The sequence below is a fragment of the Pristiophorus japonicus genome, chromosome 3 (assembly GCF_044704955.1).
Source record: "Pristiophorus japonicus isolate sPriJap1 chromosome 3, sPriJap1.hap1, whole genome shotgun sequence".
Classification (NCBI taxonomy): Eukaryota; Metazoa; Chordata; class Chondrichthyes; family Pristiophoridae; genus Pristiophorus; species Pristiophorus japonicus.
In genome coordinates, this window is record NC_091979.1 from 79,272,430 (window position 1) to 79,298,595 (window position 26,166).

Sequence of the window (26,166 nt, forward strand, 5' to 3'; positions counted from 1 at the left end):
ACACCCTGGACCGGATGTAAGAGCGGAAGAGAGGCAGGCAGTCAGGTTGAACGACCCCCTCGACCGCCCGCTGCCTGGACCGGCTGATGGCACCCTTGGCCGTGCCCAGGAGCAGTCCTACGAGGAGGCCTTCGGACCTACCTGCTCCCCTCTGCACAGGGTGCCCAAAGATCAGGAGAGTGGGACTGAAGTGCAGCCAGAATTTCAGGAGCAGCCACTTCAAATAATGGAACAGGGGCTGCAACCTCGTGCACTCAATAAAAACATGGAACACGGACTCCTCCAGACCGCAGAAATTGCAGGTGGCCTGGGAGTCCGTGAACCGGCTTAAAAATTTGTTGCACGGCACTGCTCCGTGCACCACCCTCCAGGCCAAGTCCCCGATGAATAGTGGGAGGACCCCTGCGTAGAGTGCCCTCCATCGGGGACCCCCGCCTCCTCCGGACGGCAAGATGGTACGCCATGGCGTGTCCGGACGGCCGGCGAGGATGGCAAAGTTGAGAGTGTGCAGGAGCAGCCCGTACAGGAAACCCCTCCGCGCGGAACTGAAAGGCACGGAGGGGATTTCCCCGAGGCGGCTCAAGTTGTGAGGCGCCGGCCCCCGAGGGAGGTTCCGGGGTTTGGCGCCGATGAGGAATTCCGTCCGGACGGGGGTCAGTTCGGACGGGATCTCCCCACGTGCTTGAGCCTCCTCGATGCACCTAACGGAGTCAGGGCCCAGAGCTGTTTTTAGCGACTCGATGGCATCGGCCGCGTGGCGGACGTTGGCAGAATACACCAACCTTTGGTAAGGTAAGGATTAACAGTCTCCTTGTGCATGAATCCCAAAAAAAAGTTAGTTTGCAGGTGCAGCAGGTAATCAGAAAGGCGAATGGAATGTTGGCCTTCATTGCGAGAGAGATGGAGTACAAAAGCAGGGAGGTCCTGCTGCAACTGTATAGGGTATTGGTGAGGCCGCACCTGGAGTACTGCGTGTAGTTTTGGTCACCTGACTTAAGGAAGGATATACTAGCTTTGGAGAGGGTACAGAGATGATTCACTCGGCTGATTCCGGAGATGAGGGGGTTACCTTATGATGATAGATTGAGTAGACTGGGTCTTTACTCGTTGGAGTTCAGAAGGAACTCCGACTCCGCGTACCTTTATCTTCTGCAGTAACCTTTTGTGTGGCACCTTATCGAATGCCTTTTGGAAATCTAAATACATCACATCCATCGGTACACCTCTATCCATCATGCTCATTATATCCTCAAAGAATTCCAGTAAATTCGTTAAACATTTAAAATAATGAAAGGGATAGACAAGATAGAGGCAGAGAGGTTGTTTCCACTGGTCGGGGAGACTAGAACTAGGGAGCACAGCCTCAAAATACGGGGGAGCCAATTTAAAACCGAGTTGCGAAGTAATTTCTTCTCCCAGAGGGTTGTGAATCTGTGGAATTCTCTGCCCAGGGAAGCAGTTGAGTTAGCTCATTGAATGTATTCAAATCACAGATAGATAGATTTTTAACTAATAAGGGAATTAAGGGTTATGGGGAGCGGGCAGGTAAGTGGAGCTGAGTCCATGGCCAGATCAGCCATGATCTTATTGAGTGGCGGAGCAGGCTCGAGGGGCTAGATGGCCTACTCCTGTTCCTAATTCTTATGTTCTTATGTTCTTATATGCTTGCTTTGGGAGTTTCGCGTCTGGAATGCGAACGATGTGGCCTGCCCAGCGGAGCTGATCAAGTGTGGTCAGTGCTTCAATGCTGGGGGTGTGATTGCCAGCATTGAAGGACCTAAATTTCCACTGCCTGCGTTTGATTTCGGCAAGCTCTCAGCGATGAGACCTGGAATTTTAGGTCCTTCATTGAAACACCTATGAACTTCTTGACGTGGAAGCAAGTTATCCTCGATTCGAGGGACTGCCTATGATGATGATGATGCTGGTGACATTGGCGCATCTGTCCTCCCAGGGGATTTTTCTTGCGGAAACATCACTAAGAAGCACACTTACACACAAGATGAGTTGCATTACCACAGTAGTCCACTCGGGGAACTCTATTACACTACATCAGATGTGTTTTTAAAGATACATGAGGCAGTTGCAAATATTAATGTTTACAAATTTAAATTTGTGACTTGCAAGGCGTACAATTCTCAAAGTACCTTCAAAATGTTTTCTGGAACGGAATTTTAGAAGTAGCAAAGGAAATAACTTGATAACCATGAACTCCCCACTTCAACACAACTTGGCCTTTCGTGAAGTTTTGTTTCACAAGAAACGAAACTGAAACCAATGGAACAAATACATTGTAGAGGACTGAACAGCTTTCATTCGCTCGTGGAAGATGGCGGCAGAAGGTGCTTATCAGTATCCTCTATTAATTGAGGGTGACTGGAATCCAGACATCGCTAAACTTTTGAAATCAAAGCTGCAGATTTATTTCCAAAGTAAGAAGAAATCTAATGGCGGAGACTGCATCGTGGAATATCAAGATCTCTCCAAAAACCAAGCAGTGGTGCGGTTTACCAGTGAGCAAAGTGCGTGAGTTTCTTTAATCATTTAAAGTTCACACTTTCAGACACAATTCGTTAGAATTCATAGTTACACAAAGTCAAATCCAACTTTTATTTAGAAATTCACTAGGTAACAGGCAATCCTCGATTGGGCGAGGTCAGTTCAGAAACCTCCTAAGTTGGGGGAGGGTGCGGCAGCCTGGTGAAACATTCATTTCCGCATTGAGTGATTGTTGATTGTTAATTACAAAGCCCCAAGGTTCCGGGAGCAGTAGGCAAATATTTAACATTTGGGTATAGTTTTAATACTAAGTATGTTGGGCACTCCCACTCAACAACAATTTACCACTGGCGATTTTAAAAAATCGAAGAAAACATCCAATTTTGACCGAAAACCATTCGTTTCTGGAAGTGAATGTTGCACTCTGAGCAGGGAGGAAGGTAGGGTGGACAGAAACAGCTCCCCGTCAACTTACTGACATCATTAACATGAAAAAGACCATGCGTGTATTCACAAAGTTTAAAACAAATGTGTACAATAATCTTGAAAAAACAAATCACACAGACCAAACAAATGCAATTTTCTTTAAAATGTGAGTGAAGTTGATGTGAATGTTCGATAATTGGTCCAAGCAGAGATGGAGTATTTTTGTCTGTTGGAACTGATACCATGATTAACTAGAAACCTTCATTATGCTTATAACTCTTATAATTTATCGATGTTCTTGATAATCCGTGTTTTAAATGGAAAATGGGGAGAAATGGCGTTAGTATTTGAGGATCGCCTATACGGCACACAGTCATGAGAGAAGGGATCCACTGACTGATACTGGGACAGAGAGATGAACAGAACAGCCGAGTGATAAACTGAACTCGTACCGCCCCGTGTAACCCGCTCTCCCTCCCCTCCTCTCCACCAGTTGCTAAAGTTCAGCACTGACAATGCAAGTGCAGCACAAAATAAAAGCAGTGTGATTGGACTATCAGTCAACATCCGTTTTAAGAGGCTTCAGGAGAAGGGGGCTGATCTGTTGAAATATAATGGGTAGCGATGTTGGACATAGTATGCAGACTGAACGTCAGTGAGTTATTAGAGACATAGAATAGAAACATAGAAATTTACAGCTCAAAAGGAGGCCATTTCAGCCCATCGTGTCAGTGTCAGCCGACAAAGAGCCGCATGGCCCTCGGTCAGCAGCCCTGAAGGTTACATATAAACCAATGAACAATGGCGGAAAGGTAAAGAGCATCCAGGCCAACCAGTCCGCCCCACACAACTGCGACACCCTTATACTGAAACATTCTACACTCCAACCCAACCGGAGCCATGTGATCTCCTGGGAGAGGTAAAAACCAGATTAAAAACCCAGACCAATTTAGGGAAAAAATTCTGGGAAAATTCTCCGACCCATCCAGGCGATTGAAACTAGTCCAGGAGACCACCCTGACCATATTCGATTCCCTGCAGCACTTATCATTATATCTGCGCCAGCCAACAAGAGGTTATCCTGACTAATCCCAATTACCAGCTCGAGGTCCGTAACCCTGCACGTTATGGCACTTTAAGTGCCCATCCAACCATCTCTTAAAAGTGGTGAGGGTTTCTGCTTCCACCACTCTTCCAGGCAGTGAGTTCCAGATCCCCACAACAATCTGCGTAAAGAAGGGGGGGGTGAAACTGCCCATTTTTATAGCCCCGTTAGCATCTCTCGGGGTGCTAACGTGGCTCAATGACGTTTTCGCCCGGGGGAGGGTTGGCGCTATCACCTCCCGGGAAATTGCCCCGGAAGTTTGGGGGAACACTGTTCCAGCAGTGCATGGTTAATGCCCCGGGCTGGCGCACAACTGGCGATGATGACATCGCCATGTGCGCTGACCCTTTACTGCCCTGCGCCGACTCCTTAATGCCCCATGGGGGTCACAAAGCTGGCGGACATTCGCTGCCGGGGCGCCACTTAAAGGGGGGGGGGGCCTTTAGCGCCCTGGGCCGCCATCTTTATTTATTGACGACTCGGGTCGGCCCGACATTGGTGGCCCTCGCGTTGACCAGCCCGGCACTTTGTTTTGGGTGATCTGGTCAATCGCGTCCCTGGTGACCCACTGGTGGCCACCAATTGGCCTGCAGAGTGTGCAGCGACCCTTCCTTTAATCGAAGGCCCGCGCTACCGCCCCAGGAGTGCTCCCCTTCCTTTGAGGGGTGTGCAGCCCAATTCTATGTCGGGCTGGGCACAGGAAGTCCCGGTCCTGGAAGGTTACCATTCCCAATCAGGGCGAAGGGCAATTTCTAGCACAGAAGTGGTGATCTGCTGGACAATGCTGATTGTGCACTAAATAAACAGTGAAACAAAATACTACCAACAGAAACAAAAGCAAGTCTCTAGAAAAAGCCTCAAATTCAAGTTTGCTTTTTAAGTAAAATCCATTGGGGGTAAAATTGCCCTGCTCCGCGATTGGGGATGGTAGCTCTCTGGGGCGTGGACTTTCTGCACCTGGCGCAGAAGTCCCACCCCCGCCGCTGAATTCGCTCCACTTCCTTTGGGGGCGGTTACCCAGGCGTTACCCTGGCGGTGAGGGAAGCGCTACACGAAATGTTCCGCTAGGCCACCAGGGCAGCGTTGGACTGGGCCTGCAGCCCGATACCCAAAATAGAGTGCCAGGCTACACTAGGGCCTCCATTGTGGAGCCGAAATAAGAGTCAGCAATGGAAAAAAGATGACGGCTGGGGGGGGATGCTGGCACCCTTTTCTTTAACTATTGCGCTGAGAGTGGATGTTGGCAGCTTCACAACCAGCAAAGCTGGCGTTGACATCCGCTCACGCCAGCCTTGCGGCCCATGGGGCAATTTCCCCTGAGGGACGGTAAAGGGTCACTGCGTACGACGATGGCGTCATCGTCAGTTGCGCGCCATCCTGGGGGGCTAATCGCAGTGCGTGGCCCTCCGCAAACACCTGGGCATTTTCCCAGGAGGTGGTAGCACCCTCCTTCCCCAAGCAAAAAGTCAGCTACGCCCCATTAGTGCCCCATATGGAGGTGCTAATGGGACTTAAAAAGGGGCCAATGACACCCCCATTGTTTTATCCAAGAATTCCCTAAGCATAAAAACAGAGTGCTGGGTTTTTCCCCCAAGGTGCTTTTTCTGTTGGAGCTGAATTGGGCAGAACTTGTGATCCCGACCTTTTTCCTGGGTGAAGATTCTTTCCAAATTCAGGGAGGGCTGCCCGTGGTATTTCTGCGGTTGCTAATGCAGATTCTGAATTATTAAGGGCCTTGTGACATTGCAGTTCTGTCCAGTGGGATTCCTAGATGAACCTAGATGGAGGGGTTCATCTAGGAATCCCACTCTGGGAAGAAGAAGCAACAAACAGCTGCAGCTGTAGAGAAAGCAATTCGAGGGAAGTATGTTTGGAGGAAGCCTTACTCTCTCAACAGACTTTATAGGCCCAGAACAACAAACTTGCAGTTCTCTGAGGAGCAGTGCAAAAGGAGGTTTTAATCCTTGAGGGAGGTAATGTCAGAATAATAACAAGTATTGCTTGTTGTAATCAAGGTCACTGTAGCCCTGAACCATCTTTGCTTACATGCAGATTTCAAAAATATTGTCGTTTTAATGATTTACAAAAAAGTCTACAAACTATTTGTAACTCCAGTGTGAGCCCTTCGTGCCTGTCTGAAACGTACTTTCACCTATTCTAGTACTTGTATCAGATGCTCTCCTTGTGGCTCAACATAGGAGGAGGGAGACAGCTGTGGCTCATTCAAGGGCATGTGAGATGCTTGTGATTGCTGACCTGCAGGAGCTCAAACCTGAGAGGGCCCAGCTGCGGACTGCCACAAATCGGCACCTTCTGGGGCAGTGTGGCTCAACTGGCTTTCTGGCACCTGGGTGGGCATTTGTTCAGGGGGTTAAGAGGGTACAGAAGTGTTGTTATCATGAGAGATGGCATTATCGTTCTATTGCACAGCTGCCCCATGCAACCGGCTGCAGCTTAGCACACCTAGAGCAGACTCCAGCGGATCAGTGACTCAAGTGAAGCTTCCATGCGTTTGCTCTCCCAGGCTGTCCAAGCAGAGCAGATGGATGAGCCCAGAGCTTGCATGGATCCAATATGAGTATCGCTGAGAGATCCTCTTCCAATGCCACAGATGGCTGTAGAGAGTTCTCGGCTGAGGTGAACACACATTCCATGGTTAACTGCAGAGTGTCAATGCTACATGTGGGAACCATGTACAAGTTGATAGTTGGTAGTGGATGAATTAACTGTGCAAATAGATGTTAACAGATATGATGTGATTGGGATTACAGAGATGTGGTTCCAGGATGATCAGGGCTGGGAACTCAACATCCAAGGGTATTCAACATTCAGGAAGGATAGAATAAAAGGAAAAGGAAGTGGGGTAGCATTGCTGGTTAAAGAGGAGATTAATGCAATAATTAGGAAGGACATTAGCTTGGATGATGTGGAATCTATATGGGTAGAGCTGCAGAACACCAAAGGGCAAAAAATGTCAGTGGGAGTTGTGTACAGACCTCCAAACAGTAGTAGTGATGTTGGGGAGGGCATCAAACAGGAAATTAGGGGTGCATGCAATAAAGGTGCAGCAGTTATCATGGGTGACTTTAATATGCACATAGATTGGGCTAACCAAACTGGAAGCAATACGGGGGAGGAGGATTTCCTGGAGTGCATAAGGGATGGTTTTCTAGACCAATATGTCGAGGAACCAACTAGGGGGGAGGCCATCTTAGATTGGGTGTTGTGTCATGAGAGAGGATTAATTAGCAATCTCGTTGTGCGAGGCCCCTTGGGGAAGAGTGACCATAATATGGTGGAATTCTACATTAGGATGAAGAATGAAACAGTTAATTCAGAGACCATGGTCCAGAACTTAAAGAAGAGTAACTTTGAAGGTATGAGGCGTGAATTGGCTAGGATAGATTGGCGAATGATACTTAAGGGGTTGACAGTGGATGGGTAACGGCAGACATTTAGAGACCGCATGGATGAACTACAACAATTGTACATCCCTGTCTGACGTAAAAATAAAAAAGGGAAGGTGGCTCAACCGTGGCTATCAAGGGAAATCAGGGATAGTATTAAAGCCAAGGAAGTGGCATACAAATTGGCCAGAAATAGCAGCGAACCCGGGGACTGGGAGAAATTTAGAACTCAGCAGAGGAGAACAAAGGGTTTGATTAGGGCAGGGAAAATGGAGTACGAGAGGAAGCTTGCAGGGAACATTAAAATGGACTGCAAAAGCTTCTATAGATATGTAAAGAGAAAAAGGTTAGAAAAGACAAAAGTAGGTCCCCTGCAGTCAGAATCAGAGGAAGTCATAACGGGGAACAAAGAAATGGCAGACCAATTGAACAAGTACTTTGGTTCGGTATTCACTAAGGAGGACACAAACAACCTTCTGGATATAAAAGGGGTCAGAGGGTCTAGTAAGAAGGAGGAACTGAGGGAAATCCTTATTAGTCGGGAAATTGTGTTGGGGAAATTGATGAGATTGAAGGCCGATAAATCACCAGGGCCTGATGGACTGCATCCCAGAGTACTTAAGGAGGTGGCCTTGGAAATAGCGGATGCATTGACAGCCATTTTCCAACATTCCATAGACTCTGGATCAGTTCCTATGGAGTGGAGGGTAGCCAATGTAACCCCACTTTTTAAAAAAGGAGGGAGAGAGAAAACAGGGAATTATAGACCGGTCAGCCTGACATCAGAGGTAGGTAAAATGATGGAATCAATTATTAATGATGTCATAACAGCGCATTTGGAAAGAGGTGACATGATAGGTCCAAGTCAGCATGGATTTGTGAAAGGGAAATCATGCTTGACAAATCTTCTGGAATTTTTTGAGGATGTTTCCAGAAGGGTGGACAAGGGAGAACTAGTTGATGTGGTGTATTTGGACTTTCAGAAGGCTTTCGACAAGGTCCCACACAAGAGATTAATGTGCAAAGTTAAAGCACATGGGACTGGGGGTAGTGTGCTGATGTGGATTGAGAACTGGTTGGCAGACAGGATCAAAGAGTAGTAGTAAATGGGTACTTTTCAGAATGGCAGGCAGTGACTAGTGGGATACCGCAAGGTTCTGTGCTGGGGCCCCAGCTGTTTACATTGTACATTAATGATTTAGACGAGGGGATTAAATGTAGCATCTCCAAATTTGCGGATGACACTAAGTTGGGTGGCAGTGTGAGCTGCGAGGAGGAAGCTATGAGGCTGCAGAGTGACTTGGATAGGTTAGGTGAGTGGGCAAATGCATGGCAGATGAAGTATAATGTGGATAAATGTGAGGTTATCCACTTTGGTGGTAAAAACTGAGAGACAGACTATTATCTGAATGGTGACGGATTAGGAAAAGGGGAGGTGCAATGAGACCTGGGTGTCATGGTACTTCAGTCATTGAAGGTTGGCATGCAGGTACAGCAGGCGGTTAAGAAGGCAAATGGCATGTTGGCCTTCATAGCGAGGGGATTTGAGTACAGGGGCAGGGAGGTGTTGCTACAGTTGTACAGGGCCTTGGTGAGGCCACACCTGGAGTATTGTGTACAGTTTTGATCTCCTAACTTGAGGAAGGACATTCTTGCTATTGAGCGAAGGTTCACCAGACTGATTCCCGGGATGGCGGGACTGACATATCAAAAAAGACTGGATCAACTGGGCTTGTATTCACTGGAGTTCAGAAGAATGAGAGGGGATCTCATAGAAACGTTTAAAATTCTGACGGGTTTAGACAGTTTAGATGCAGAAAAAATGTTCCCAATGTTGGGGAAGTCCAGAACCAGGGGTCACAGTCTAAGGATAAGGGTAAGCTATTTAGGACCGAGATGAGGAGAAACTTCTTCACCCAGAGAGTGGTGAACCTGTGGAATTCTCTACCACAGAAAGTTGTGGAGGCCAATTTACTAAATATATTCAAAAAGGAGTTAGATATAGTCCTTACTACTAGGGGGATCAAGGGGTAGGGTGAGAAAGCAGGAATGGGGTACTGAAGTTGCATGTTCAGCCATGAACTCATTGAATGGCGGTGCAGGCTCGAAGGGCCGAATGGCCTACTCCTGCACCTATTTTCTATGTTTCTATGAACTCCACTGTACTATCTGAAATGTTTTGGAAGCTCCCTGGCACGCAGTCCAGTGTATTCAGCAGTTGCTGGTTCACAGAAGTCCTCTATATTTTAATTACAGAAACCTGAAGGCAACTTCCCTGTCCTTTTCAGCAGAGCTAGGATGTGAGCTGGCCCTCTGGTTAGCTCTTCTTTGGCCTTGCTTATCACCACTACCTGCGTCAATTCATGTTTGCTCAATAAATGCCTAGTGCTCCCTCTAACTCACTATTTAAATCATGTGGGATGTCAATTTCTGTGCTGTTATTTCCCATGGCAAGAACAAAAGGTGGCATATTGTCGTCAGGGTTTTTATCATCAGTCTGTCTGGCACTACTGAGTCTTCTAATTAATTTAGGAAGAGGGATGAGGGACAAGGATTAGCATATAATTGTGAGGTTAAGCATTGGAACATCAGTGGCAGCACAGTGCAACACCAGGTTGCGTGTGGTGGCTTGAGTGTGTGACTGAAAGAGTTCAGTAGAAAGAGAAGTGTTATGTCTTGTGCTACATTACCCCAGTGCTTCAGTTTCTCATGCTACTGTAGAAAGTCAATCTATGCAGGAGCCTGGTCGGCTGTTTTCCTTGTTATAAAACCAGATTTTTAGAAGAAGTACTTATTAAAAAAAAAACACTAAATGGTAACATATGGTGGAACAATATGGTGGAACATGAACACGATACTATGGAATGCAGATTGAATCGACTAGTTCCTAGAGACTGCTTTGGGAAAGTACAAGTGGGGATGAAGTGGGAAGTGGGTGGAAAATCTTTGAAGACATCTCAAGCAGCAACAACAACAACTTGTATTTATATAGCGCCTTTAACGTAGTGAAACATCCCAAGGCGCTTCACAGGAGTATTATGAGACAAAAAATTTGACACGGAGCCACATAAGGAGAAATTAGGGCAGGTGACCAAAAGCTTGGTCAAAGAGGTAGGTTTTAAGGAGTGTCTTGAAGGAGGAAAGAGAGGTAGAGCGGTTTAGGCAGGGGGATCCAGAGCTCAGGACCTCGACAACTGAAGGCACGACCACCAATGGTTGAGCAATTATAATCGGGGTGCTCACGAGGGCAGAATTAGAGGAACGCAGGTATCTCTGGGTGTGGGGGGCGGGGGGTGTGACAGTGAGGCGGAAGGAAATTTCAGAATAGGGAGGGGCGAGGCCATGTAGGGATTTGAAAACAAGGATGATAATTTTGAAATCGAGGTGTTGCCTAACCGGGAGTCATTGTAGGTCAGCGAGCACAGGGATGATGGCTGAGCGGGTTAGGACACAGGCAGATGGTTTTAGGTCACCTCAATTTATGTAGGGTAGAATGTGGGAGGCCAGCCAGGAGTGCGTGGAATAGTCAAGTCGAGAGGTAGCAAACGCATGGATGAGGGATTCAGCAGCTGATGAGCTGAGGCAAGGTCGGAAATGGGTAATGCTACGGAGATGGAAATGGTGGTCTTGGTTATGCTGCAGATATGTGGCCGAAAGCTCATTTCAGGGTCAAATAGGACACCAAGGTTGCGAACAGTGTGGTTCAGTCTCAGACAGAAGTTGTGCAGAGGGATGGGGTCAGTGACTAGGGAACGAAGTTTGTGGCAGGGTCCAAAAACAATGGCTTCCGTCTTCCCAATATTCAATTGGAGAAAATTTCTGCTCATCCATATCATCATCATAGGCAGTCCCTCGAAATCGAGGAGGACTTGCTTCCACTCCCAAAGTGATTTCTTTGATGGCTGAACAGTCCGATACGAGAACCACAGACCCTGTCACAGGTGGGACAGACATTTGTCGAGGGAAGGGGTCGGTAGGGCTGGTTTGCCGCGTGCTCCTTCCGCTGCCTGCGCTTGGCCTCTTCATGCTCCTTGCGTCGAGACTCGAAGAGCCCAACACCCTCCCGGATAAACTTTCTCCACCTCGGGCGGTCTGCGGCCAGGTTCTCCCAGGTGCCAGTGGTGATGTCGCAATTTACCAAGGAGGCTCTGAGGGTGTCCTTATAACGTTTCCGCTGTCCTCCTTTGGCTCGTTTACCATGAAAGAGCTCCGCATAAAGCATTTGCTTCGGGAGTTTCATATCTGGCATGCGTACTATGTGGCCCGCCCAGCGAAGCTGATCGAGTGTGGTCAGTGCTTCAATACTGGGGATGTTAGCCTGGTCGAGGACACTGATGTTGGTGCACCTGTTCTCCCAGGGGATTTGCAGGATCTTGCGGAGACATCGTTGGTGATATATCTCCAGCGACTTGAGGTGCCTTCTGTACATCGTCCATGTCTCAGACCCATACAGGAGGGCGGATACTACTACAGCCTTGTAGACGATGAGTTTGGTGGTAAATTTGAGGGCCTGGTCTTCAAACACTCTTTTCCGTAGGCGGCCGAAGGCTGCACTGGCGCACTGGAGGCGATGCTGAATCTCCGCATCAATGTCTGCCTTTGTTGATAAGAGGCTCCCGAGATATGGGAAATGGTCCACGTTGTCCAGGACCGCGCCATGGATCTTGATGATTGGAGGGCAGTGCTGTGCAGCGATGACAGGCTGGTGAAAGACCTTTGTCTTACGGATGTTAAGTGTAAGGCCCATGCTTTCATATGCCTCAGTGAATACATTGACTATATCCATAACTGGATGTTGGACAAGCAGTCTGGCAATTTAGAGTCCGTGGAGGAGTTGAGAGAAGTGGAAGTGAGGTAGAGCTGGGTGTCATCAGTGTACTTGTGGAAACTGATGCTGTGTTTTCGGATGATAATGCCAAAGGGCAACATGTAGGTGAAAAATAGGGGGCCAAGGATAGATCCTTGGGGGACACCAGAGGTAACGATGCAGCTCTTAGGGCCCAAGTTTCCACAGGATAAAAAACGGGCGCCCCTCCGAGCTGGGCGCCTGTTTTTCGCGCCTAAAACGGCGCCAGAAAAAAAACGCGCTATTCTCGAGCGCTTTGCAGCTTCTTGTCTGTTTGGCGCGGTGCCCAGGGGGGCGGAGCCTACACTTGCGCCGATTTTGTAAGTGGGAGGGGGCGGGTACTATTTAAATTAGTTTTTTTCCTGCCGGCAACGCTGCACGTGCGCGTTGGAGCGTTCGCGCATGCTCAATGTGAAAAAAAACATTGGCACTCGGCCATTTTTGTAGTTCTTTGTAGCTGTATAATTTTTGAACATTTTTTAATAAAATCACATTGCCATCAGCACTGAGGCTACCCTTCTCACTGTCTCCTTCCCCTCCCTCCCCTCCCCTGCGCGGCAACAAGCCGCTGTCTCCTTCCCCTCCCTCCCCTCTCTCCATGGCAACAAGCCGCTGTTTCCTTCCCCTCCCTCCCCTCTCTCCACGGCAACAAGCCGCTGTCTCCTTCCCCTCTCTCCACGGCAACAAGCCGCTGTCTTCTTCCCCTCCCTCCCCTCCGCGGCAACAAACCACTTTCTCCTCCCCCCCCCCCCCGCTCAGCAGCTCGAACGGCTTTCCCCTCCCCCTCCCGCTCAGCGGCACGAACGGCTGCAGAATTCTCCCTGGCTGAAGCACTTTCACACAGGTAGGAAGATGGTTTATTTAATCTTTTCTTTGCTTATAAATGTTTATTCAGGTTGGATTTATTTATATAATATTTGTATAAGTATAAATAAGGATTTATTATAGAATTTAATGACTTCCCTTCCCCCCCCCCCCACCTCGTTCTGGACGCCTAATTTGTAACCTGCGCCTGATTTTCTAATGTGTAGAACAGGTTTTTTCAGTTCTACAAAAATCTTCACTTGCTCCATTCTACTTTAGTTTGGAGTACGTTTTCACTGTGGAAACTTTCAAATCAGGCGTCAGTAGCTGGACAAAATCTTTGAAGAAAAAATTCTATTCCAAAGTAGAACTGTTCTACCTGACTAGAACTGCAGAAAAAAAATGTGGAGAATTGCGATTTCTAAGATAGTCCGTTCTCCACCAGTTGCTCCTAAAAAATCAGGCGCAAATCATGTGGAAACTTGGGCCCTTAGAGTCTAGCTGAGAGCAACATCAGCAGAGATGTGGAGTCAGTTGCCAACTTCCTCAACCCAGCGGGACTGGGGGGAAACCACACACGGAGTTACTGCTTGTACATAGAATCTTACAGCGCAGAAGGCCATTCGTGCCTGTGCCAGCTCTTTGAAAGAACCATCCAATTAGTTGTACTCTCCTACTCTTCTCTCATAGCCCTGCAATTTTCTCCCCATCAAATATTTATCGAATTCCATTTCGAAAGTTACTGTTGAATCTGCTTTCATCACCATTTTAGGCAATGCATTCCAGATCATCATAATACGCTGCGTAAAAGAAAATTCTCCTCATCTCACCTCTGGCTCTTTTGCCAATTACCTTAAATCTGCGTCCTTTGGTTACCGACCCTTCTGCCAGTGGAAACAGTTTCTCCTCATTTATTTTAACAAAATCATTCATGATTTTGAACACCTTTATTCAATTTCCCGTTAACCTTCTCTGCTCTTGGGAGAACAACCCCAGATCCTCTAGTCTCTCCATGTAACTGAAGTCCCCCTTCCCTGGTATAATTTCAGTAAATCTCCTCTGCATCCTCTCCAGCACCTTGACGCCCTTCCAAAAGTGTGGTACAGGTTGAGCGTCCAAAATCCGAAATGTTCCGGAATCCGGACACGGGTTGTCCGAAAACCGAAAAATGTTACGAAATCCGGTCTCCCTCCGCCTCAGCAGCCCGCCCTCGTCCCAGCCTTCGGCACTACCTCGCCCCAGCCCTACAATGGCCTGACCTCGCCCCGGCCTGACCTCGCCCCAGCCCTCGGCGGCTTGATCTTGCCCCGGCCCTCGACGGCCTGATCTCATGACGGCCTGATCTCGCCCCGGCCCTCGGCAGCCCTACCTCGCCCCAGCCCTCGGCGGCCCTACCTCGCCCCAGCCCTCGGCGGCCCTACCTCGCCCCGGCCCTCGGCAGCCCTACCTCGCCCCAGCCCTCGGCCCTACCTCGCCCCAGCCCTCGGCGGCCCTACCTCGCCCCAGCCCTCGGCGGCCCTACCTCGCCCCAGCCCTCGGCGGCCCTACCTCGCCCCAGTCCTCGGCGGCCCTACCTCGCCCCAGCCCTCGGCGGCCCTACCTCGCCCCGGCCCTCGGCGACCCTACCTCGCCCCAGCCCTCGGCAGCCCTACCTCGCCCCGGCCCTCGGCGGCCCTACCTCGCCCCGGCCCTCGGCGGCCCTACCTCGCCCCGGCCCTCGGCGGCCCTACCTCGCCCCAGCCCTCGGCGGCCCTACCTCGCCCCGGCCCTCGGCGGCCCTACCTCGCCCCGGCCCTCGGCGGCCCTACCTCGTCCCGGCCCTCGGCGGCCCTACCTCGCCCCGGCCCTCGGCGGCCCTACCTCGCCCCGGCCCTCGGCAGCCCTACCTCGCCCCAGCCCTCGGCCCTACCTCGCCCCAGCCCTCGGCGGCCCTACCTCGCCCCAGCCCTCGGCGGCCCTACCTCGCCCCAGCCCTCGGCGGCCCTACCTCGCCCCAGCCCTCGGCGGCCCTACCTCGCCCCGGCCCTCGGCGACCCTACCTCGCCCCGGCCCTCGGCGGCCCTACCTCGCCCCGGCCCTCGGCGGCCCTACCTCGCCCCGGCCCTCGGCGGCCCTACCTCGCCCCAGCCCTCGGCGGCCCTACCTCGCCCCGGCCCTCGGCGGCCCTACCTCGCCCCGGCCCTCGGCGGCCCTACCTCGTCCCGGCCCTCGGCGGCCCTACCTCGTCCCGGCCCTCGGCGGCCCTACCTCGCCCCAGCCCTCGGCGGCCCTACCTCGCCCCGGCCCTCGGCGGCCCTACCTCGCCCCGGCCCTCGGCGGCCCTACCTCGCCCCGGCCCTCGGCGGACCTACCTCGCCCCAGCCCTCGGCGGCCCTACCTCGCCCCGGCCCTCGGCGGCCCTACCTCGCCCCGGCCCTCGGCGGCCCTACCTCGTCCCGGCCCTCGGCGGCCCTACCTCGCCCCGGCCCTCGGCGGCTCGACCGAGCCCCGGCCCGACTTCGCTCCAGCCCCGACTCCCCCCCTTCTTCCCCCTCTCCCCCTTATCTCGGCTGCCCGACCCCACCTACCTCGGCCCAGGCAAAGACGTTCCAAAATCCCGAAATACCTGGAATCCGGAACGGTCTCGGTACCAAGGTTTCTGGATTTTGGACGCTCAACCTGTCCCAAGAAGTTGAGGCCTAACCAGTAATTTATGAAGATTTAGCATTACTTTTGTACTCTATGCCTTGCTTTATAAAACCAAGGATCACATATGCTTTTTAAAGTCTTATCAACTTGTTTTGCTACCTTCAAAGATTTCTGTAAATAAACCCCCAGGTCTCTCTTCTCCTGCACCCCTTTAAAATTGTACCATTTACTTTATATTGCCTTTCTGCATTCTTCCTTCCAAAATGCATCACTTTACACTTTTCTGCTTTAAATGTCATCTGCCATGTGTCCACCATTTCACCAGTTTATTGATATTCTCCTGAAGTCTTCTACTATCCTCCTCACTGCTTACTACTTTTCTGAGTTTTGTTTCATCTGCAAACTTTGAAATTATGCGCTGTATATATTATACCCAAATCCAGGTCATTAATATGTATCAAAAAGAGCAGTGGTCCTAACACCGACCTCTGGGGGACAATACTGTATACTTTCCTCCTGTCTGAAAAACAACCGTCCAACACTACTCTCTGCTTTCTATCCCTTGGCTAATTTCATTACCGCATTGCCACTGCTCCATTAATCCCATGGCTTCAATCTTGCTAATAAGTATATTATGTTGTACTTCAACAACCGGCTTTTGAAAGTCCATACAGACTCCATCAACTGCATTACCTTCATCACCCTTTCCATTACTTCATCAAAGAACTCAATCCAGTTATTTGAATACGACTTACCTTTAACAAATCCGTGCAAGTTGTCATCGATTAATCTTTGTTTTTCCAAGTTGACAATTACTTTTGATTTATTGTCTCTAAATGTATCCCCACTACCGTTAGACTGATTGGTCTGCAGTTACAGGTGCAGCGTCTAAAATCCGGAGTTCCGGGATGTTCCGGAATGCGGACCGATTGGTGGCAGGGTCGTCCGGAATCTGTAAAATGTTCCGGAATCCCGACGCTGCCGACCTCGAGGTACCGCCGCTGCCCGACCTCAAGCCTCACCTTGCCGTCGCCGCCCGACTTCGGGTCTTGCCGCAGCGCCCCTCACCGCCGCCTGCCCTCGCTGCCCGACCTCGGGCCTTGCCGCAGCGCCCCTCACCGCCGCCTGCCCTCGCTGCCCGACCTCGTGCCTTGCCGCATCGCCCCTCACTGCCGCCCGACCTCGTGCCTTGCCGCATTGCCCCTCACTGCCTCCCGACCTCGGGCTTCACCTCGCCGCCGCTGCCCAATCTCGGGGCCTCCTCGCTGGCCCGCCCGAACACCACCGTGACGGGGCTCAGTCCGACCAGTTCGTATTCGGCAGGGCCCGCCCAACCAATTCCACGGCGGCAGGGCCCCGCCCGACCTCATCGCCCGACGAGCACCACCCCCTCACGACCTCATCGCCCGGATTCGTGACATCATAAAGATGTTCCAAAGTCTGGCAAAACGCAAAATCCGGAACGGCCTCGGTCCCGAGGGTTCCGGATTCAGGGCGCTGCCCCTGTACCTGTTTTTTTCCCTCTCCCCCTTTTTGAACAGGGGTATAACATTAGTAACCCTCCAGTCCTCTGGCACCCCTGATAAATATTTGCTCAGTGATTTCCCACCTGTGTGGAAGCACTTTGACTTGACTTGCCACCTTTTCTGATAGTATTCTTATAGTAAAACAAAACAAAAACAGAGGCTTACAATGTTGCGAAGATTAGTGGAAGGCCAGAGGATTGAGAAATTTTTAGAAACCAGTAAAGGACGACTAAAAAAAAATAAAGAGAGAGAAGATAGATTATGAGTGTAAACTAGCAAGAAATATAAAAACAGAGAGTAAGAGCTTCTACAGTTATAAAAAAAGGAAGAGAATAGCTAAAGTAAATGGTGGTCCCTTAGAAGATGAGACTGGGGAATTAATAATGGGAAACAGGGAAATGGCAGAGAGCTTGATCAAATATTTTGTATCGGTCTTCATGGTAGAAGACACTAAAAGCATCTCAATAATTGATAATCAAAGGGCTATTGGGAGGGGGAACTTAAAACAATCACTAGCACTAGAGAAAAAGTATTAGGCAAACTAATGGGACTAAAGGTGGACAAGTCCCCTCGACCTGATGACCTGAATTCTAGGGTCTTAAAAGAAATGGCTGCAGAGATAGGGTTGTATCTATCTCTGGTTGTAATCTACTAAAAGACCCTGGATTCTGGAGAAGTCCCAGCGGATTGGAAAACTGCAAATTTAACTTCCCTATTTAAGAAAGGAGGGAGACAGAAAGCAGGAAACGATAGACCAGTTAGCCTAACATCTGTCATTGAGAAAATGCTAGAGTCCATTATTAAGGAAGTAGTAGCAGGACATTTAGGAAATCATTAGACAGTCAAGTAGGGTCAGCATGATTTTATGAAAGGGAAATTATGTTTGACAAATTTGCTGGAGTTCTTTGAGGATATAAAGGGAAACCAGTAGACGTAATGTATTTGGTATTCCAGAAAGCATTTAATAAGGTGGATATTTTAATTTAGGCCAAAAAATCGGCGCAGGTAACTGGGGAAAATTGAACACAAAAGGTTACTGCATAAGATAAGAGCTCTCAGGGGGTTGGGGGTAATATATTAGCATGGATAGAGGATTGGCTAACTAACAGAAAACAAAGAGTCGGGATAAATGGGTCATTTTCAGATTGGCAAACTGCAACTAATGGTGTGCCACAGGGATTGGTGCTGGGGCCTCAACTATTTACAATCTATATTAATGACTCGGATGATGGGACCGAGTGTAATGCAGCCAAATTTGCTGATGATACAAAGATAGATGGGAAAGCAAGTTGTGGGGAGGACACAAAGAATCTGCAAAGGGATCTAGACAGACTAAGTGAGTGGGCAAACATTTGGCAGATGGAGTACAATATGGGAAAATGTGAGGTTATCCACTTTGGTAGGAAAAATAAAAAAGCAAGTTATTATTTAAATGGAGAGATTATAAAATGCTGTGGTGCAGAGGGATCTGGGGGTCCTTGTACATGAAACACAAAAAGTTACCATACAGGTGCAGCAAATAATTAGGAAGGCAAATGGAATGTTGGCCTTTATTGCAAGGAGGATGGAGTATAAAAGCAGAGAAGTCCTGCTATAACTGTACAGGGTATTGGTGAGAGCACACGTGGAGTACTGCGTACAGTTTTGGTCTCCTTATTTAAGAAGGGATATACTTGCATTCAAGACAGTTCATAGAAGGTTCACGTGGTTAATTCCTGAGGGGAAGGGTTTGTCTTACGAAGAAAGGTTGAGCAGGTTGGGCCTATACTCATTGGAGTTTAGAAGAATGAGAGGTGATTTTATTGAAATGTGTAAGATTCTGAGTGGGTTTGACAGGATAGATGCAGAGAGGATGTTTCCCCTCGAGGGGAAATCTAGAACTAGGGGGCATAGTTTATTTAAAACGGAGATTAGGAGAAATTTTTTCTGTCAGAGAGTCGTGAATCTTTTAAATTTTCTACCCTAGAGATCAGTGGAGGCTGGGTCATTGAATATATTTAAGGTAGAGATAGACAGATTTTTGAAAGATAAGGGAGTCAAGGGTTATGGAGAATAGGCAGGGAAGTAGAGTTGAAGCCAAGATCAGATCAGCCATGATCTTTTTAAATGGTGGAGCAGGCTCGAGGGGCCAAATGGCCTACTCCTGCTTCTGCTCCTATTTCTTACGATCGTATGTATTGCTGATATTTAGGAACTGCTGTGTGTTAAATTAACCTGCACTCTGCTATCTCGTGTCACTACACACTGACAAACCAACATGTTGTAATACAGCATCAGACTCTGAGGGAAATAAACGTATTAATTTTCACTATTCCTATCAATAAATTTCATATTAATGAATTATTTCTTTGATACATATTGTCAATTAAGATGTAATCTAGTGTTCGTCCTAATGTTTTCTTTAGCAAGATGTCATGTATTGGAGAAAGAGGCTCATGAAATTGATCTACAAAAGAGGGGCAAAGTTAGTTTGACTGTCAGACTTCTATCTCAGGAAGCTGCTGGAGGGGACTGGACAGGAGCAACACAACTGATCCCAGAACAATATGTAAGTTTACATGTAAATTGTGGAAATTGTAAATATAAAATATCGTTTAGATTTCCTTTTAAATCTTGCCATTATTTTTGTGCTTTAACAGGACCTGAATTCTATAAGAAAACAACACAAAACAGAAAAAGGTACTCATACATTCTTCTAAAAAGTTAAAACATTGATTCACCCTGTATGGAAATATTTGTAGGAACATATTCCTCCAATTGACAAGTAATGGGAAGCTCAAAGGGGCAATGCAAGAGTATTTGTCCACAATCAGGATGATGTTTGTGGATTGAAAGCTATCATTGTAGAATATGTGGAATTGAGTGGCTGTGACAGAAAGTAGAAGAAAATAATTAAGTGTAGATCAATTTAAAATATTTTGGTTGGGCATCACTAAGTCTACGGCAATTTGGGGGGGGATTCAGAGTGTTAGGAATGGCACCTGGAGGATCCAAAATTAGAAGAATATTCCTCCATGTTTGCGTTAAACAAATAAATTGTTTAAATTTCTTGTTTTCTTTTATTTTAGTGATTAGTGAATGCCTTTCAGATCAGCCCAGCCATGATTTCATTGAATGGTTGAACAGGCTCAAGGGGCTGAGTTGCCTATTCCTGTTCCTATGTTCCCTTCATACAGTGTTTCAAGTTTAAGTCACATCTTAAAAAGTGATGCTTATATTTTTGAGGGACTTTGTCCTGTTGCCAAAGAGAAAGCTACTATTTTACTTAAGAATATTTGAATATACAGGACCTAGAATGATCATTGCAGAACATCTGACTGGTCCCACAGTTCAAAAAATACCATGCTATTTCCTACATATTCCCTTGAAATAAAATCCATTATAGTATCAACATCCCATAGGTTTTAACGTTTCCACAACTGTTTAAACATGTGTAATTATATTTGAAAGACCTGATACAATCCTGAGTTTTGAATTTGATCAAGTTCATAATGTTTTTAAAGTTTTTCCAGAAATTGAAGTCAGTAATATGGTGGTAGAATAAAACTGAGCAGCAGCTTTTTGATTGTGGCTGCAATAATTGAGTGCAAGAGAAGCATTTGTTTCCCCTGTTCCTTATTGTAGGTCAGGGGGATACATTAGGCCTGAAAATCTGTGAACCTTTGATCCTGATGTAAGAGCCATAATATGCTCGCTGGCAATGTCTGAAGCTGACCCTGCCGGCATATGTGGGGTCCAATGCCTGTCACCTCATTATAATGTCCATTGGGGAGGTCAGGAATCCTGGTGTGAGGTGTCCATTTGGGACGGGGTGGGCACTTTGTTTGTCCCCCCCACCAAGAATGCTGTTGCCAATGTCAAGTAAACCTGTATGTCCTGCTCTTATAATGTGCCAGAAATGTTTTAATCTTAACGTCCACCGGCTGGCTGGATACTGTACCTGCCATCACTTGGCTGTTTCCCAGGCTGGAGATGAAGAAACTCCCAACCTGGGAGTCCCCTCCCCAGCCATGCAGCTTCTGACACGAAGGACCATATTTGGGGTGGGCAGAAGTTCCATCCCAAACATGACTCTGAAAACTGTTGAAGAAGGACAGAAGCTGGTATATTCAGGTCTCGGTATAATTCACAGTTTTTCTACCACACTCCCAGCAAGAGTGCCCTGGAAGAGCATTGGACTTTCAGTGCCATTCACGTTTACCCAGAGGCCACAATTCCGAGAAGTGAGTACTCTCATAAATTTACCATAAGTCTTATTGTTAATAAAGTTAACATAGAAACTAGATGCAGGAGTAGGCCATTTGGCTCTTCGAGCCTGCACCACCATTCAATAAGATCATGGCTGATCATTCACCTCAGTACCCCTTTCCTACTTTCTCTCCATACCCCTTGATCCCTTTAGCTATAAGGGCCATATCTAACTCCCTCTTGAATATATCCAGTGAACTGGTATCAACAACTCTCTGCGGTAGGGAATTCCACAGGTTAACAACTCTCTGAGTGAAGAAGTTTCTCTTCATCTCAGTCCTAACTGGCTTACCCCTTATTTTTAGACTGTGCACCCTGGTCCTGGACTTCCCCAACATCGGGAATATTCTTTCTGCATCTAACCTGTCCAGTCCCGTCAGAATTTTATATGTTTCTATGAGATCCCCTCTCATCCTTCTAAACTCCAGTGAATACAGGCCAGTCGATCTAGTCTCTCCTCATATGTCAGCCCTGCCATCCCGGGAATCAGTCTGGTGAACCTTCGCTGCACTCCCTCAATAGCAAGAACGTCCTTCCTCAGATTAGGAGACCAAAACTGAACACAATATTCCAGGTGAGGCCTCACTAAGGCCCTGTACAATTGCAGTAAGACCTTCCTGCTCCTATACTCAAATCCCCTAACTATGAAGGCCAACATACCATTTGCCTTCTTCACCGCCTACTGTACCTGCATGCCAACTTTCAAGGACTGATGTACCATGACACCCAGGTCTCGTTGCACTTCCCCTTTTCCTAATCTGCCACCATTCAGATAATATTCTGCCTTCGTGTTTTTTCCCCCCAAAGTGAATAACCTCACATTTATCCACATTATACAGCATCTGCCATGTATTTGCCCACTCACCTAACCTGTCGAAGTCACCCTGCAACCTCTTAGCATCCTCCTCGTAGCTCACACCGCTACCCAGCTTAGTGTCATCTGCAAACTTGGAGATATTACACTCAATTCCTTCATCTAAATCATTAATGTATATTGTAAGTAGCTGGGGTGCCAGCACTGAGCCCTGCGGCACCCCACTAGTCACATAGAAACATAGAAAATAGGTGCAGGAGTAGGCCAATCGGCCCTACGAGCCTGCACCACCATTCAATATGATCATGGCTGATCTCTGCCTGCCATTCTGAAAAGGACCCGTTTAGCCTGACTCTCTGCTTCCTGTCTGCCAACCAGTTCTCTATCCACGTCAGGACATTAACCCCAATACCATGAGTTCCTTATCTCCATTCTTCCCTACATGCAGCCACACATTCCCCCTTTCTTTCCCACCTATGGTCACACATATCCCCTTTTCCAAACACAGCCACATGCTTTGATGTTCTTACAGAAACAAAGCAAAATGTCACAACATCGTTTTTTGCTTTTATTTAGATTTTTTTTCAATCCACTTTTTGATTTTATTTTGGAATGTAGTTTTATGTTGCAGCATGAAGCACTGAGAACTGGCAAGTGATGTCTTTGGGAGAGGGTGAGAAGCCAGTAGTTCTGGCTTTAGGTACACGAGAGCTACAGATACGGGCAGCCCCCAGTGCATGGAGTCTCCAGCTTGCCTGTAAATACTGACAGATGCAGATTACTTTGTCAAACAATCACTTAACAGTTTTTACAGGTTTCTGCAGTGATACAGCTCTGAAGAGTCCCAGTGATTTTTTTTAAAGGTTTATTTTTTTGTATTAAAATTTGTTAAATACTTTTCCAAATTTAGTTTTTACCTATTTATTGTGTTCTCATCACTATATGGCAGTTTTTGTGAATATTTGTGTGCTTTCCACTTAGGAAAACTGACTGAGCAAAATCTTTCTGAAGAACAGAAAACACTTATTGCGATGCTATCAAACGACAACATTAGCAATGAACATGTTCGAAAGTATTTTGAAAGTGATAGATCTGGCGGTGGGCCACTTACATACTTCATCAGAGAGGGCAGTGAAATAACATTGACCTTTGAAAATGCTGAAAGTAAGCAAAGTCAGTGACTTAACACTTTCACACATAAGATACAGAAGTGATTGTGATATGTAACTCATTTTCTGAGATTTCTTAAATTTGTTCTATTCATTTTCGGGATGACATTAAGCCAAAGACTCTTGATAAGTATACCTGATATAGATTGAGAGGGCTATGGCCTAATATTTTTGGCAAAAAAAAATTCAATTCATAAAAATATTTTGTATTTCAACATACTGTCCCAAAAGTGGTAGGTTTGTGATTCCTTGCAAGGAAAACCATTGATCTTGGCTGGGTCACTAAGGAAGGGTGCTCATTCAAAGAAAGCTTCTTTCCAAAGGGATGAAAGTGTGGGAAGATTGGAGGTGAATTATTGGAGGTGAATTTTTGCAGGTCACTGCTGCACACTTTCTAATCATTATCTATCTGCTCTCTTGGCAGCAGAAGCGAAAGAGGAGATAGGAAAATTATATTTTTGATGTTGAGCTTCAACCAAAGAAAGCCTAAAGTATAAATGTGAACAAATGAGGACCTAGAAACATAGAATGGTTACAGCACAGAAGGAAGCTATTTGGCCCGTCGATCCCATGGCGGCTCTCTGCGAGAGCACTTTAACTAGTCCCACTCTTCTGCCCGTTCCCTGTAGCTGCGCAATTTTTATCCTTCAGGTACTTATCCAATTCCCTTTTGAAAACCACAATTAAAACCACCTCCTCCACCCTTTCAGGCAGTGCATTCCCAATCCTAACCACTCACTGAGTAAATAAGTTTTCCCTCATGTCGCCTTTGGTTCTTTTGCCAACGACCTTCAATTGTGTCCTCTGGTTCTCTGTTACCTCATCAAAAAACTCAATCAAGTTAGTTAAACATGATTTGCCTTTAACAAATCTGTGCTGACTTTCCTTAATTAATCCACACTTGTTCAAGTGATAATTTTGTCCCGGATTATCATTTCTAAAAGCTTCCCCATTACTGAGGTTAAACTGATTGGCCTATAGTTGCTGGATTCATCCTTACACCCTTTTTTGAATAAGGGTATAACATTTGCAATTCTCCAGTCCTCTGGCACCACTCCTATATCTAAGGAGGAATGGAAAGTTATGGCCAGTTCCTCCGGAATTTCCACCTTAATTTCGCTCAGTATCCTAGGATGCATCGCATCTGGTCCTGGTGACTAATCTACTTTAAGTACAGCCGGCCCTTCTAATACCTCCTCTTTATCAATTTTTATCCCATCCATTATTTCCTCTACCTCCTCCTTCACTATGTCTATGGCAGAATCTTCTTCCTTGGTGAAGACAGATGCAAAGTACTCATTTAGTACCTTAGCCATGCCTTCTGCCTCCATGCGTAGGTCTCCTTTTCGGTCCCCAATCAACCCCAGCCCTGCTCTTACTACCAGTTTACTATTTATATGCCGACAGAAGACTTTTGAAATCTCTTGTATGTCAATCTACTCTCCTAATCTCTCTTTGCCCCCTCTTATTTTTCTTTTCACTTGCCCTCCGAACTTTCTATATTCAGCCTGATTTTCACTTGTATTCGCAACCTGATATCTGTCATACCCATTCTTTTTCCGCTTCATCTTACTCTTTATCTCTTCTGTCATCCAGAGAGATAAGGACCCCAAAAGATAACTATTTCACCTATTGGCTCCCCCTCACTCATGTATCTAAGGGCATGTCTCGGATCGAGGAGAACCTAGGGAACTCGTGCCACCTCTCCCCTCATTCGAGGGCATGCGTGCACCAGAGTTTCTGGCTACCATGGGCAGATGGGTGTCAGAGGTGCTTGAAATGGTGCTTGTGCCCGCCTGTCCCATCGTAATGAGGTGCTTTCCCACTGACCCCACATATTTTGGTAGGTTAGTACCAGAGGGCACTAGTGGGCATGATCCTGGTGTAACTGCCAGGATCGTGACCCACATATTTTTGGCACCATTGTCTATTGTGCAGCAAATAACAACATTATCTGTTTCACAATCCAAATATGCTGGTAATTTAAAAATAAATTCAAATGCACCTTATACCATTGATCAGTTTTGCATTTTATAATTTTACAAGGGAGTGGGAGGAGTAAAAGTCTTGATGCTACTAATATATTGTGCTAATGGTGTGATTCTTCTTATTAAGATGCTCAGGCTGTGTTGAGCCAAGAAGCCCATTCCGTGGGGAACATTCAAATAATGGTGAGGAGGCTTCATGATGAAGAGAGTAAAGCTCCTCCACAATCCTCTGCTGTAGTAGTACAAAATCTTCCTGAAAATTTCACTTGTGAAATGTTAACTCTACTGGTCGAAAATTGCTCTAACTTAACTGAAGAAGCTGATGACTTCAGCATAGAAATGTTGAATGAAATAAATGTGGCTGTTGTGACTTTCAAAACTGACATTGGTAAGAATTAATATTCAGCAACTGTTCGTTCAAGGTGCTGTGTTACAGTGTTAGACTATCAATGTTCAGCAACAAAAATATAACAGGAAAATTCTTACTTTGAAGAGAAAGCAAACCCAATTATTAACAGAATTACCAACAATGTTGGAAATCTGCAACAGGTCATCAGCACCTGAAAAGAGAAAATACAGATTAATATTTCAGATGAAGACTTGAAGACTTTTTCTGGGAGCTGATTTCCAGCATTATATTGTGTTTTTTTCCCCCTCAACTTTTTTTCCACAACAGAAAGGTTTAAATTTCCTTTTTACATCTATT

General features: G+C 47.1%; 1 protein-coding gene across 3 annotated transcripts in view; it reads left to right on the top strand.

The window, feature by feature from the left end:
- The first annotated feature begins 2,194 nt into the window (after positions 1-2,194).
- parp14rs1 (poly(ADP-ribose) polymerase family member 14-related sequence 1) overlaps positions 2,195-26,166 on the top strand; it is an 87,623-nt gene continuing 63,651 nt past the window's right edge. For 2 of the 3 annotated variants that reach the window (XM_070875479.1, XM_070875481.1), the window contains exons 1-5: positions 2,195-2,522; positions 19,647-19,789; positions 19,881-19,920; positions 23,285-23,467; positions 25,588-25,848. In XM_070875479.1, the coding sequence (XP_070731580.1) occupies positions 2,330-2,522; positions 19,647-19,789; positions 19,881-19,920; positions 23,285-23,467; positions 25,588-25,848 (820 nt within the window). In that variant the 5' untranslated portion in view covers positions 2,195-2,329. The remainder of the gene's footprint in view (positions 2,523-19,646; positions 19,790-19,880; positions 19,921-23,284; positions 23,468-25,587; positions 25,849-26,166) is intronic. The other variant, XM_070875480.1, reaches the window with a different exon arrangement.